The sequence below is a fragment of the Eulemur rufifrons genome, chromosome 23 (assembly GCF_041146395.1).
Source record: "Eulemur rufifrons isolate Redbay chromosome 23, OSU_ERuf_1, whole genome shotgun sequence".
Lineage (NCBI taxonomy): Eukaryota > Metazoa > Chordata > Mammalia > Primates > Lemuridae > Eulemur > Eulemur rufifrons.
In genome coordinates, this window is record NC_091005.1 from 11,630,393 (window position 1) to 11,645,256 (window position 14,864).

General features: G+C 49.1%; 3 protein-coding genes and 1 non-coding gene across 7 annotated transcripts in view; 2 read left to right on the forward strand and 2 right to left on the reverse strand.

Annotated features, from left to right (window-relative positions):
• Positions 1–710: 710 nt before the first annotated feature.
• LOC138374092 (U6 spliceosomal RNA) lies at positions 711–819 on the forward strand. The gene has a single exon (XR_011231362.1). It is a non-coding gene; the product is annotated as a U6 spliceosomal RNA (small nuclear RNA).
• A 3,391-nt stretch (positions 820–4,210) lies between these two features.
• DPEP2NB (DPEP2 neighbor) lies at positions 4,211–6,654 on the reverse strand. Its single transcript, XM_069456503.1, has 3 exons — positions 6,513–6,654; positions 5,157–5,408; positions 4,211–4,820 (listed from the first exon to the last, which is right to left on the reverse strand). Exons 1-3 carry the CDS (start codon positions 6,577–6,579, stop codon positions 4,741–4,743), a joined length of 399 nt encoding a protein of 132 aa, XP_069312604.1. The 5' UTR covers positions 6,580–6,654; the 3' UTR covers positions 4,211–4,740.
• A 2,686-nt stretch (positions 6,655–9,340) lies between these two features.
• On the reverse strand, positions 9,341–11,291 carry DDX28 (DEAD-box helicase 28). The gene has a single exon (XM_069456305.1). The coding sequence runs from the start codon at positions 11,289–11,291 to the stop codon at positions 9,657–9,659; it is 1,635 nt and encodes a 544-aa protein (XP_069312406.1). The 3' UTR covers positions 9,341–9,656.
• Positions 11,292–11,372: 81 nt separating this feature from the next.
• Positions 11,373–14,864, forward strand: part of DUS2 (dihydrouridine synthase 2) — a 36,261-nt gene continuing 32,769 nt past the window's right edge. Inside the window, exons 1-2 of one of the 4 annotated variants that reach the window (XM_069497962.1) lie at positions 11,397–11,437; positions 13,645–13,717. The gene's annotated coding sequence lies outside the window, so the exon portion shown is untranslated. Of the gene's footprint in view, positions 11,446–13,373; positions 13,424–13,644; positions 13,718–14,864 lie in introns of those variants that run through there. The other 3 variants (XM_069497961.1, XM_069497965.1, XM_069497963.1) reach the window with 3 other exon arrangements.

Genomic DNA, 14,864 nt, shown 5'->3' on the forward strand with positions numbered 1-14,864 from the left:
ATTTATCCCAGGAAGGTGTGATTGGTTTAACATTCAACAATTAATGGAATGCATAATATCAATAGAATACAAAACAAAAATGTCACGATCATTTCAGTAGATGCAGAAAAAGCATTTGACAAAATCCAGCACTCTTTCATGATAAAGATACTTAACCAATAATGGATGGAAGGGAACCTCCCCAACCTAATAAAAGGTGTCTATGAATAACTCACAGCCACCATCCACCTAATGGTGAAAGACTAGATGATTTCCCCCCAGGATCTATTCAACATTGTACTGTGGTTCTAGCCAGGGTAGTTAGGCAAAAAAAGAAATAAAAGACATCTAGATTGGAAGGAAGAAGTAAAACTATTTTATTCCCAGGTGACATGATTAGCATATAGAAAATTCTAAGGAATCCACTGAAAAACTGTCAGAACTAATAAAGAAGTTCAGCAGTGTTGCAAGGTATAATATCAACATTCAAAAGTCAATTGTATTTCACTACACTACCAACGAACAATTCAAAACTGAGATTGAGAAAAAACAATTTCATTTACAATAGTATTAATACAATAGTATTAAAAAAGATAAAATACCTAAGAATAAGTTTAACAAAAGAAGTCCAGACACATACTCTGAAAACTACAAAACACTGTAAGAAATTAAAGTAGATCTAAATGAATGGGAAAATATTGCATATTCTTGGGTCAAAAGACGTAACATTGTTGTGCTCGCTTTGGCCACACATGTACTAAAATTGGAACAATACAGAGAAGATTAGCATGGCCCCTAAGCAAGGATGACACACAAATTTGTGAAGTGTTCCATATATTAAAAAATAATTTAAAAAAAGACTTAACATTGTTTACATGGCAATACTGCCAAATTGATCTACAGATTCAATGCCAGCTAACTGGAGTCTCAGCTAACTTCTTGGTAGAAACTGACACACTGATTCTAAAATTATATGGAATTGCAAGGGATCTAGAATAACCAAAACTATCTTGAAAAAGAACAAAGGAGAAGGATGCACACTTCCCTATTTCAAAGCTTAGGAAGAAGAGATGGTATAATGTTAAGAGAGCGTGGTACCAGCGTAAGAGAGACATACAGATCAACAGAATAAAATTAAGAGTCCATAAATAAACCCACGTGTCTATGATTGACTGATTCTCAACAAGGGTGGCAAACCATTCAATGAGGGAGGGAATAGTCTTTCCAGCAAATGGTGTTGGGACAACTAGATAGTCACATGCAAAAGGATAACGTTGGACCCTTACTTCACACTATATACAAAAATTAACTCTTACTTGTCTCGCCTAAAAAAAAAAAAAAAAAAAAACACCAAAAACAAGGCCCGGTGCAGTGGCTCACGCCTGTAATCCTAGCACTCTGGGAGGCCGAGGCAGGCAGATCGCTCGAGGTCAGGAGTTCGAGACAAGCCTGAGCAAGAGCGAGACACTGTCTCTACTAAAAATAGAAAGAAATGATTTGGACAGCTAAAAATCTATATATAAAATATTAGCCGGGCATGGTGACACATGCCTGTAGTCCCAGCTAGTCGGGAGGCTCAGGCAGAAGGATCGCTTGAGCCCAGGAGTTTGAGGTTGCTGTGAGCTAGGCTGACGCCACGGCACTCTAGCCCGGGCAACAGAGGGAGACTGTCTCAAAAAAAAAATTTAACTCAAAATGAATCAAATACCTAAATGTAAGAGTTAAAACTGGAAAACTCTTAGAAGACATAGAGGTAAATTGTCATGGTTTAGTAAAGGATTCTTAGATAAGAGCATGAGTAACAAAACAAAAGTAGGTAATTTGGACTTCATTAAAATGAAAAACTGGCCAGGTGCAGTGGCTCATGCCTGTAATCCTAGCACTTTGGGAGGCTGAGATGGGAGGATGGCTTGAGGCCAGAAGTTTGAAAGCAGCCTAGGCAATAAGTAAGAGCCTGTCTCCACAAAAAATAAAAAACTTAGTTGGGTGTACTGTTGCATGCCTGTATCTCAGCTACTCGGAAGGCTGAGGTCAGGGGGACTGCTTGAGCCCAGGAGTTCGAGGTTACAGTGAGCTATGTTGGCAGCACTGAACTCCAACCTGGGCAACAAAGCAGAACCCTGATCTTAAAAAAAAAAAAAAGAGAGCGAGAGACAGAAACTTTTATGTTGCAAAGGATACCATCAAGAAATTGAAAGACAGTATCACAGAATGGGAGAAAAGATTTGTAAATCATATATCTGATAAGGGAATTGTATTGAGAAGATATAAAGAGCTCTTATAATTCAACAACAACAAAAACTCAATTTTTAAAATGGGAAAATGATCTGAGTAGATATTTCTTCAAGGAATATATAGAAAGGGCTGACAAGATATGAAAAGATGCTCAACACCATTAGGTCTTAGGGAAATGCAAATCAAATCAAATCAAAATTAGATACCACCTCACACCCACTAGGATGGCTAGAATGGAAAAACAAATGTTGGCCAGGAAGTGGAGAAATCAAAATCTTCATAGACTGCTGGTGGCAATGTAAAATGATTCAGTCACTTTAGAAAACAGTCTAGGCCGAGTGCAGTGGCTCACGCCTATAATCCTAGCACTCTGGGAGGCCGAGGCGGGTGGATCGTTTAAGCTCAGGAGTTCAAGACCAGCCTGAGCAAGAGCGAGACCCTGTCTGGCCTCATCGCCAACTCATCTGATAGGGTCTCCAGGGTGAGTGCCCTCAGCTCTGGAAGCCCAGACCTGCTGCCCTGTCACCTCCCTCTGAGAGCCTCTGTCTGTTAGACCGACAGAGCAAGGACCATCGGGGTGCCTCGGGAACTGCCACCTACCTGGGGATTCCTGAGGGGCTCGATGGTCAGAACCACACAGCTCTGCCATTACAGAGGCTGGGTACATTCTGTGGCCTGCAAAGCTGCCACCCAGGGGGATCCCCATCGTGGGCAGAGCCATCGAGGAAGTTGGAACAATTTCAAAACTGCAGGAATCCACACACAATACCCTGTGAGATTTGGGATGCCCCTGCCCCCAGCCAGGGTCTTGGGAAAACTCCTTTCCCCTACCTGGAAGGATGAGCCAGCTCCTGCCCGGTGACTTTACAGATGGTGGCCAACCTGTCTGCCTGTGACAGGGTTGACTCCAAGGCCCTGGTGGACTGCCTGCGAGGCAAGAGCGAAGAGGAGATTCTGGCTATTAACAAGGTCGGGCTAAATGGATGCGGGTGTGGACGAAAGGGCAGGTGGGGTATGGGGCAGGTGGCTGGGTGTCCTCGTACTGCCTGGGCACGTTCCCTCATCTCCATGCCCTGGTGTCCACATAGCCCTGGGTGAAATGGAGGCCAGGGCGAGCTAACCTGGCACAAGATCTCCCAGGCGGATGTGAGCATCCTGGGATAGGCCAGGACGGGACAGAAGGCACTCAGAGGCCATCAGAAAATGTCTGGGAGGCGACCTGGCTCCCTGACCTTACACGCCCCCTCAGGCCTTCCAGATCATCCCTGGCATGGTGGATGGGGCCTTCCTGCCCAGGCACCCCCAAGAGCTGCTGGCCTCTGCGGACTTCCAGCCTGTCCCCAGCATCATTGGCATCAACAATGATGAGTACTCCTGGATGTCCCCCAAGGTGAGGCCCAGGCCTGAGGCCTCAGATGCCCCAGAAAGTTACAAAGTTCTGGTCAGCAAATGTTATGGGCCTGGGAACTTGAAACATAAAAGAACTACAAAAAAAAACTATTAATGTTTTCTTGCTTATGGAGCTGGTTATAGGATCATCTCATTCAACAATATTTCCCAAGTGACTAGCACAGAGGCTGGTCAATAGATACTTCAACAGATGGATGGATGGATGAGTGGCTGATAGATGGGACAGCATCTTCTTCGTCTTGCTCCTCCTCTCTTACACACACACAGAGAGGGAAGCACTCATCATCAGGCTCTCCATTTCTTAAGGAATCTGTCTGGGTTCTGCTGTCATTACAGGAGTCACACAGTTGGAAACTGCACCCCAGGGTCTATTTGAAGGCAGAAGGTCCTACAGGACCAGCTTTTCCATGTAGGAATGTACTTCAAGGTAACAGGGAGGCTTGGGGCTTAGTATTGGAACAAAGCTGAATTTCAAGTCAAACACTGCTAGAAAAAATCCTTTTATTGAACAATAGGGACCCCACTGGGGCCATAAAGGGCTGGGAATACAGGACCCTGTGAGCCTCAGGGTGTTGCTTGACTTTCTCCATATCGTTCCTGCTCCAGGTAGCAGGTCTCCCTGGGTCTCTCTATTCTGCCTCCTGAGACCCCAGGCAGAAGGCTCCCCCCTGTGGTGGGTAGCCCCAATTTGTTCAAGCAGTTTCAGGAAGCCTAATCCCTCTTGGTGTGTGCTGGTGGTTGCCGGCAGTGAGTCAGAGCAGGAGCTCATCTGGTGGACCGGCCCCTGCAAGGCTGCTCTGCACCCTCCTCTGCACCTGAGTCCTCGACTAGCAGGGTGCAGACTTTCCTTTCGCTGCCCCAGGAGGAACTCGAGAGGACTGAGTAGAGGACCATTAGGTGTTCTTCCAGGTCAGCTTTGGCCCTGGAATGTTCAAAGCAGCCTCAGTTTCTGAGGCTCCGTGTGCAGGGCCAGTTAGGATGGACAGGGGCTCCTGGCTCAGGAAGGCTTAGGCAGATGGCTGAGCTTGTATCTCCAGTGGTGGAATGTGGCGGTCACTGCAGAAGAGGCTTCAGGTGTTTCAGGGAGCTCAACATTGGCTCTTTCTGCAGAGTGGCTCAGCGAGCAACCTTCCTGCGGGCCAGGCTCCTGGGGCGATGTTGCACACGCCGAATTTTGGGGCTAGGGTAACCGAGGTCTTCCTCTCCCTCCTCCACAGCCCAGTGTCTCTTGGGAGCCCGGCGTTTCTCAGGAGGCGGGATGGGGGCTCTGGGGGCTGGCTTCTCTGCTTCGGCCTTTGCTGGTGTGGCTCAAGGAGCATCCCCAAGGACCACACGCCGAATTTTGGGGCTAGGGCAACCCAGGTCTTCCTCTCCCTCCTCCACAGCCCGGCGTCTCTTGGGAGCCCGGCGTTTCTCCAGAGGTGAGCTGGGGGCGCTGGGGGCTGGCTTCTCTGTTTTGGCCTTTGCTGGTGTGGCCCAAGGAGCATCCCCAAGGACCACACGCCGAATTTTGGGGCCAGGGCAACCCAGGCCTTCCTCTCCCTCCTCCACAGCCCGGCGCCTCTTGGGAGCCCGGCGTTTCTCCGGAGGTGGGATGGGGGCTCTGGGGGCTGGCTTCTCTGCTTCCGCCTTTGCTGGTGTGGCCAAAGGAGCATCCCCAAAGAGCCGGTAGCCGCCACCCAGGCAGTACGTCTCCCCGTGCCAGCCCACCTGGGTTTCTCCACGCCCTCGGTACAGGAGGTGGTAGTAGCCATGCAGAGGCGGGCAAGCGGGAGGCAGTGGTGCTGGAAAGGAAAGCAGAACTGATCAGGCACATCTGCTGTATACACTGTGCTGCCAGGATGTCCCCTCACATCTCTTCCTGCACCTGGCTGAAGCCCTGTCATCTGCTTGGCATCCCAAACACAGCCTTAGTCTGTCACCCCTATGGGTCCCCTAGAGATGGGACACTGGCTGCAAAAGCAATTCCCTGGAGCTGTGGCAGCAGCAGAGCAGGATGTCCTCCCCGTTCCCGGAGAGAGCAGTAGAACCTCAAAATAATTGCAGTCGGGACCCTCTCGGTCTCTCCCTTCCACAACCGAGGAAACATTCTTATGGTCTGTCACTGCTGAGGATTTCATGGAAGTGGTTTTCATGTTCTGGATAAATGGTCTAATGTAAATCAGGCAAGAACCCCTCCCACCTCGGCAGCTCCTCTTGGGCCTCATTCATACAGCTTGTTTCACCCACACTGAACTCTAGCCCTCGGATACTTTGATCTAGATTTTCTAACACTTTCTGAAGGCCAAATGCTGAAGCAGAGTGACCAGGAGGGTCAGAGCCAGACTCTGGGTACCATGTCTAGTCTCAAGAAGCCTTGTCACATCCACCCAACCTCCTGGGACACCACTTCCTCAGGCCTCCAGTCTCAGCTGCGCTCAGTCACTCCCCTTGGCTCTCCCTTCTTCCCAGCCAAGTGATGTCGTCCTTGTCCCCAGGGCTGGGACTGGGATGTGTCTTTAGGACAGCACAGCAAAGGTGCCTGGGTCTGGGGTCAGGTTCATGAGCGTCCCTTGACAACTCTGCCTCAAACTGCTTCATTTGTCACTTGCCCGCAAAACCACATTTGGCTTTTGCTAAGAGGCCAGTCAGGAAAGGGTCTGACTGGAAGCATCTTGTGTTCAAAAGGGAAGGCTCAATTTGAAAAGATGAGAACCTTTAGGAACACTTGCTCAGAGCTGGCATTTCGCTTGCCCTCAGCAGTGAGCAGGAACACTGTGGGTCCCTGAGGTGGCCCCAGGCCACTGATAGTACATGTGGCTAGGGAAGTTCTGGAGGGGTGGGCAAGCCCAAAAGTGGCAGCCAGGTGAGGTTGTGTGCACACCAGTGCCTCCTGTCCAGATGCCTACCTGCCATGCAGCCCTCCCAGGGGACAGAGGACAAGTTAGAGTTAATGTATAAGATCCGGTCAGACATTCTCTCTCAGGCAACCAAATAGATTGGTATCTCGAAGAGAAATGGTGGGGCAGTTTCCCCAAGGGTACCATGTTTCCGTAGTTACCCTGCCATGGAAACTGAGAAGGTCTGTGAGGTCATCACTGCCCAGTGAGGTCACGTAAGCAATCTGTGAGTGGAGGGGCAGGCTTCAGGCCCTTGGAGATTTGTGGAGGAGAGTAGGGCAGAGGCAGAGAGGAACCCTGCCTGGGCCCTCATATATGGCCCTTCCCACCCAAGCCCTAGTCAAGTAGCCACTCCCTGTGGAGCACACCTGTGGGCCGGCACAGACAGCCCCAGTGACCCCAGAAGGGCAAGAGACACTCAAATTCTGAGATTGGCCAGAGAGGCAAGATTAAGAGGCATCTAGGTTGCAAGGCCCTGACCCTAAGCATTCAACAGTTGGAGAGGCAGAGATTTAGATGGACTAGGGGATCAGGGCAGGCCCCTTGGAGGTGCATCTGAAGGGCAAGTGAGATCAGGACACATGGAAATAATAGGCAGACATTCCCGTTGGAGAGAATAAAAGCACAGGGAAGCTCTACCCAACCTTGTTATGCCTCAAATGTAAATTCATAGAACCCTCACGTTTTTCCAACTGAGGACTCAAAAATTCCAAGAGGTTGGGGGCCTGGCCAAGGCCACACAGGCAGTAGAGAGACATTGTGCTTAACAGTAGGGTTTCACGTGTGGCTCCATATTCATTGGTGATACGAGCACGAGGACAAGCTCATCACGTTTCAAGGTGATGAACACTGGGAGGGATGTTAAAGGAGCTCCAAGGCAAAATGAGGGTCTCAAATTTGACTTCACAAGGTGGGAATGATGTTTTATTTGTTTGTTTTTTGTTTGAGACAGGGTCTTGCTCTGTTGCCCAGGCTGGGGAGCAGTGGGATCATCATAGCTCACTGCAAACTTGAACTGTTCAGCTCAAGCGATCCTCCTGCCTCAGCCTCCTGAGTACTTGGGACTACAGATGCGAGCCACTACACCTGATTAATTTTTGTATTTTTTGTGTACATGGGGTCTTACTATGTTGCTTAGGCTTGGTGAACCTGAAACATGAAATTCAAAACGAATTAATGACAAGTTCACAATACAAAATGGCAACCTTATGATTACACTCTCCTCTGTTCACAAAAGGCAAACAATGTCAAGAAGTCCCCTCACCATGACAGGATGAGGTGTGGCCCAGGAGCAGCCCAGGAGGAGAGCCAGGTCCACACTGTGCAGAGGTGTTACTGAGAGAGCATTTGGTCCGACTCACAGGAGGAAATGGACAACTCTGCCCTTAGCCTGCTCAGGCCCACACTGGGAGCAGCCTGTGGTTCATTGTGGCCAAGAACTTCCTGGCAAAAAGACATAACCTTTAGGAGGGGGCTCCCTGTTACTGGCCTTGAAAAAGCAAACATGGAATATTTATTTAGCAGGGCTATTGCAAAGGGGATGCACCCAGGTAGTAGAGACTGCGTGAACTATTCTGGAGGTCAGCCAACTCTGGTTGAGAATCATAGCACCTTCCCCCACAAGTTGCTTGAATTAGTGTGGTATGTTAGGACAGAAGTCAAGGCCCAATTGGAGCAGTCTGTGGGGGGAATGGTAGGAGGTTAAATTTGAAGGGGAGGGCTCCCAGGGAGATTTGTCCTGGCAGGAGGGCCAGCATGACACATTCTCCAAGCCTCTGGAGAGAGTATGTGTTTGGGAGCATCCCTCACATCTGGCAGGGGTACTGAAGGCCTCACTGAGATCTGACTGGGACTCTGGTGAAAGCAGCACAGCATAGAAATGGTTTATCAATTTAGGAGTCCCTGAGAATCTCCTGAGGAGCTTACAAAAATAGGATTCTTGGTCCAGCTCTGAGAGAGCTCAATCCTATCTGGGAGATTCTTGGGGTCCAAGAATCTGCACTTTTAATGTTTCCTGGGCAGTTCTACTACAGTGATCTATGGATAGAGTGACCAAATTGTCTAAACTGGGAGAGTCAAAGCAGGCATTATTAAAAACTACACCAAGCAAAAAAAGGAAAGAATATCCCAGGAAAAGAGAGATGGATAGTTATTTTACACAAGAATCACATTTGAGAAAAGCTAGCATAGTAAAGAACAGAACCCTTGGTGCAAACAGACTAGATTCAATCCTACTTACTTGTATGATCTTGCCCATGTTCTTTAATGCCTTTGTCTTAGTATCTTCGTATGAGAAGGAGAGCTGTAATTGCATATTCAGTGCAATATTCTTTTGGCAAATGCTGCCCTGGGTCTGTTTCTGTCCTGTGCCACCTTATCCTTTTCAGCATGCAAGTATTTTTGTTTTGTGGAATATATTTGATTCTCAACTGTTCTTTACTCCAAGAAAAGCTTATATAATCCCACAGACACTGGCAGCCAGGAGACAGCAAGAGAATGCTATGTGCTATTTTGCCAGTTTTGTAAAACAGTTTAATCATCACCCCTCTTCCTCCACCACTAAGAGTTGGGATAGAAGGCAGAGCCTGGAAGCACACAATAAGCAATACTTCTGTGTCAGTCTGCTTTTTACTTTTCTGCCAGTACTTCTCACAGTGATTTCACCGAGTGCCCAAGCTTGCCTTGCCAGGTTGGTGAGGAAAAATTCTATTGTTGGTCACATCCCACTTCCCTGCCCCTGGGGCCTTAATACATACCTTTTGGGCGGCAGAAGATAAAACCTAAGTGTTTACAAATTAAAACATCAACTAAAAGAGCCTTTGTCCTATAAATGTGGAGGTTTGGGGTGTGAATCCTCAGAATCCACTAAATGCTGCTCCAGTGGTAATTATTACTAGGGGAGACACATAAAATCACCATTAGTAGAAATTGACATGATACAAAGTAAAAAAAATCCAGTTTATTTTTCATATGTCATGTGAAAGACTACAGAGAGCCATCCTCAGTAGCTTACCCTTCCCAGTCATATACCAGCTCATCTGGCCCTCATGGAGGTGACAGGGCAGCCCAGAGCCTCCAACTGAGAAGTGTGCTTACACGCCCAGGACACTGGGAAAGATTCTTGTTCTGGCAGCACTTTTAACCTAGCCAAAATCAGCTTTCCTGAGGCAATGGCTCTCTCACTGAGGACACTAGTCCTGGAAGGCTTCTCTTTCGGCGAGCTGCCAGCTCAATCTTCTGAACGAGGCTCACATCCCAGGGATGGGTTACAAAGCTGATGACAGTGCCTGGAACCTCACTCCCCACACGGCCCACCCTCCCTGCTCTGTGGATGTAATCTTGTAAGGTGAGGGGGAAATCATAATTGACAACCAGCTCCACATGGATGCTGTCCAGGCCCCGAGAGGCTATGTCTGTGCAGAGAAGTACGTCTCGGGAGCCCTTCTGGAAGCTCCGGAAGATGCCTGCCCTCATTGAGGCTGGCATTTGCCCCTGAAGCCTTAAGTGTTGGATTTTGTGGTCATCCAGAATATATCCCAGCCAGTTCACAGTGCTAGAGCTATTACAGAACACCAGGACAGTTCCTGAAGGCCCAGTCCTGTCTGCTTTGTCATGATGCTTGAGGATCTGCACCAACTCAGTCACCTTCTCTGCTCCCTTCAACCTCATAAATGTCTGTCTGACATGAGGCATGATACAGTGGAGCTTGGAGCTGGTGATGGTGGTGAGAGAGTCTGGGCTGGCAACCTTACTCAGCAACTGGCCTACACCTTCGGGAAATGTGGCTCCCACCAGCACTAACTGAGCTTTGGGATCGAAGGGGTCTTCCAAATCAGCTGGGCCTTCTGCTATATGGCTCTTCTCTAAAATGTAGTCCACCAGTTCCAGGAAGCTTTCATCCAGCAGCGTGTCTGCCTCGTCCAACACCAAGAAGGAGAGCCCCTCCAGGCTGATCAGCCGACCTTTCAGGGCCTTCCACAGAGCCCCGGGAGTGGCTACTAGCACATCTGCTGAAGACTGTTTGGATAGCTGCAGCCTGATCCTACGCATGCCGTGGCCTCCCCTTAGTTCTTGCACCTGCAGGCCCAAGGAGCTGCCCAAGGGCTGGGCCACGGCCCGCACCTGTTCGGCTAATTCTCGGGAAGGCACAAGGACCAGGCCTCGGGGAGCAGGGATACGGCGGGAGTCCAGGCTTGGGCGGCTTGGCCGCCCCACAAGCCGTTGAAGCAGCGGTAGTAGGTAGCTGAGAGTCTTGCCACTGCCAGTTTCCGCGGCGCAGAGGATGTGGCGGCCGCGAAGTAGCGGGGGGATGGTGCTTGACTGCACGGTTGTGGGCCGAACCACTTCGGGCGCAGCCTCTTGGAGTGCGCGCAGCACACGGGGCTCCAGACCCAGGTCCGCGAAGCTGCCCTCCTCGGACGAGAGGTTCCGCAGCGCTGGCGCCTCGCGTTGCGCGCGCTCGATCGAGAAGTGGTCCCGACGCGCGCGCCGACTCCTCCAGCCACGCGAGGCGAGCGGCGCGCACTCCCAGCGGCCCAGCGTGAGGCGCGCGGGCTGGTTAAACTCGGGCCGCCGCGCCGAGACCAGCAACGGTCCAGGTCGCACCAGCACCGGCGTCCGGCAGCTCCGCCGCCTGCTCTGCAGCTGTTCCTGCCGCCGCTGTAGAGCCAGCGGAATGCGCACCACCGGCAGGGGCTCGTCGGGACCGCGGACCGCCAGGTCCCGTCGGGGCGTCAGGAGCAACCGAGTCGTGAGCGACAGCACCCGCAGCCGCTGCGCTAGAGCCATACTCGCTATGGTGCAGAAAAGGCTCACAGCAGTGACGTCACGGACGCGCCGCCGCCTCGCGTACGGTGGCTGGCGCGGCTCAGTAAGGCTTGAGGAGCTGGAGAAGCGTGAGCAAGGAGGGAAAATCTTCAGAGTTCAGCTGCGAGGTCTGTAGGTTCGTACACCGGTTGGCGACTTCCAGAATTGGGCCAACCTTGAGGAAGGGAGCGCGGTGGAGGCAGGATTGGGGCCGGCGATACAAGGAGGCGGTGGGGCCTTGACCCCCATGGACCAGGAGGGTGGAGTGCTTCTGGCAATGGAGTACCTGGTCCCTGCGATTCTTTTTTGTCGTTTCTCATTGTCCCTGTGATAGCCTGTCCAGTGTGGGACTCCCTCAGTAAACTCCGAGGGTGCAGTGATGTTTTCCCGGATGTGGTCCCTGCACAAGATCTGGAATACGTGTGTTGAGAGTCTGAATGAATGGTCAGGTCTAGGGGCCCAGACAAGGGTGGAGAGTCAGAGATCTAGGCTCAACCCCACCACCCCTCTGGCTGAGAGCCAAGCGTGCTAGCAGGTGGTCTTCAACTTATTCTGTCTCTCAAGTGAGAGGTAAGGTCCTCAGGCTTTATTTCTAGCAGAGTCATGTTTTCTTCACACTGTTTCCCTTCCTTTTTGGCCAAGGTTCATTCTCCACTCCCTTGTCACCCCTCCCAACTTCTCATCCTGAATTCACCAGTTTTGTAGCCTGCTCACCTCCACTGACTTAAGTTGTTTGAATAGCAGTAAGGAGGGTCCTGCTACCCCTATGAAGTGATCAGGTATGTGGCTTACTCACATAGCCCTGGCCAGGCAGAATATTTTACTTGAATTTAAGTTTTCAGATTGCAATAATAAGAACTACACTATTTGTACTTCTTCTTCTTTTTTTTTTTTTTTTTTAGACAGAGTCTCACTCTGTTGCCTGGGCTAGAATGCCGTGGCGTCAGCCTAGCTCACAGCAACCTCAAACTCCTGGGCTCAAGCGATCCTCCTGCCTCAGCCTCCCGAGTAGCTGGGACTACAGGCATGTGCCACCATGCCCGGCTAATTTTTTCTCTATATGTTTTTAGCTGTCCATATAATTTCTTTCTATTTTTAGTAGAGATGAGGTCTCGCTCTTGCTCAGGCTGGTCTCAAACTCCTGAGCTCAAACGATCCACCCGCCTCGGCCTCCCAAAGTGCCAGGATTACAGGTGTGAGCCACCGTGCCCGGCCTATTTGTACTTCTTGAACAGATCTGAAAAATGGGTGTCTGATCTTCTCTATAGTTTGCCATGCTTGGGGTGGGAGATAAGGTAAATGTTTATGGATTAACTACCCAGGAGGTTCTTAACATCTGGAGAAAGGGTTTTAGTTCATCAAATACCATTATAAAGATTACAAACTTTTAAAAGTACCATTGTGATACATGAGTAAACTTTTTGGAGAGTTGCCAGTCAAATCAGTGGAGGAGAGAGTGTTGAGTAGTGATGAGTGAACAGTCATTGGACATAGTGTTGGTTCTAGTGAGGGTAATTTAGCTCTTTCTTTCCTCCCCCACCCCCAGGCCCACATGCACATTTGACAATGGCTGAAGACATTTTCAGTTGTCATATATGGGGAAGTGGTACTGGAAGCTGCTCAACGTCATACAATGCTCAAGACAACCCCTCACAAGAAAGATTTATCTGGCCCAAAATTCAGTAGTGCACTATTGAGAAACTCGGGTGGAGGATGAAGACTGAAGAGAGGCTGAGGTTACCACAGGTTCTCTCACTTCACATAGGCACATTTGTCAAACTCTTGCACTGGCCCTGCCCCATCCCCAGAGTCTATAGTAGGCACAATGATGCCAATGCTTATCATGATCTTAGGATCAGGAACCTACGGCCCTTGACAGTCATAAACACAAGAAGGAGTGATTGAAGAGGGTGAAGCTGGAGAAGAGATGTTTAGGGAGAAGGATATGTTCTCTTGTATTTGAGGAATATGCCAGATGGAAGGATGAGATGAGCTCTGGGGTGTATTACTCCAGAAGACAAAACTAGAACCTATGGTGACAGTGAGACAGCTTCTGAACTTGATATGAAGAACCACTGTGGCAGCTACAATTGTCCAGATCTGGCTTGAGAGTGGTGAGTTGTCGGTCATTGAAAAGTTTATGTATAGGCCGAATGACCACTAGTTGGTGATATGATTGAGGGAAGTTGATATAAAGGATACCCCAAGATTTTGTGATTCTATGCTACTTTTATGATTCTTTCCAAGAACTGATGTCTCCTTCTTCAAAATACAGTAGTTCCTTAATCTGTGACCTGATAGATTTCATCCATTTCCATGTGGCACTGTTTTTCAGATATAAAACAAGGAATTGCTTTGCACCAAACCAGAACAGATACATAGAAGAAATTGTCAGAAAAAAATAATAGGTATGTATGTGCCTTTGGGTTTCATTCAAATTTTCAGGGTGAGTAGCTGGATAGTTTATAGCTATAGCTGCTTTCTCATTACACTTGAGCCCTTACAATGTGATTACCTCAAAATCTCACAGGGGTAGAGTTTGAGCCTGTCGCTCTGCCCATGTCCCTAAATTTCTTCTTGTCACTTCATTTGACACTGCCTAAGGCCCCTCTCTTTTCCTCCTGCTCATAGTAGACACTGAGTAGCTTCCAGTTGTCATTCAGACATGTATTATTGGTAGTGTTTTAGAAATAGAAAGGGTTGGCCGGGCGTGGTGGCTCACGCCTGTAATCCTAGCACTCTGGGAGGCCGAGGTGGGCGGATCGTTTGAGCTCAGGAGTTCGAGACCAGCCTGAGCAAGAGCGAGACCCCATCTCTACTAAAAATAGAAAGAAATTATATGGACAGCTAAAAATATATATGAAAAAATTAGCCGGGCATGGTGGTGCATGCCTGTAGTCCCAGCTACTCGGGAGGCTGAGACAGGAGGATCGCTTGAGCCCAGGAGTTTGAGGTTGCTGTGAGCTAGGCTGACGCCACGGCACTCACTCTAGCCTGGGCAACAGAGTGAGACTCTGTCTCAAAAAAAAAAAAAAAGAAATAGAAAGGGTTTACTTATTGTGAGAAAAATGTAACCTCCTGGGAGCAGGAACTTGGTATGTTCCTTGGATCTCAGTTAATAATTGTATAGTCATTCCTTCAACAAATATTTCCTCAGCATCATGTATGTGCCAGGCACTGTTCCAACAGAGGCAGACAGACAAAATCCCTGCCCTCGTGTAGTTTACATTCTGATTTAATTGGTGTGGGGTAAGGCCTAGAAATTGGTGTTTTTAAAAACCTCTCCGGATGAGTCTAATCTGTAGCCAGGCTTGAAAATCACTGTTATAAATGAAGCACTTTGGGAATTTTAAGGCAATGCAAAAATAAAAAGTGCTGTTAGTATTCTTTCGCTGTCCCTCTGTTTTCCTACCTGTAGCAGGACTGTTGTGCAGGTGCTGACCGTTCTCTCTTCAGCCCTTGCCTCTGTAGTGTACCTGGACCCTTTGCCTCCCTTTCTACCCCAACCCCCTGCCTCCTTCTTGTCTTTGCCCCCCAGTCCATCATCTGTTGCCT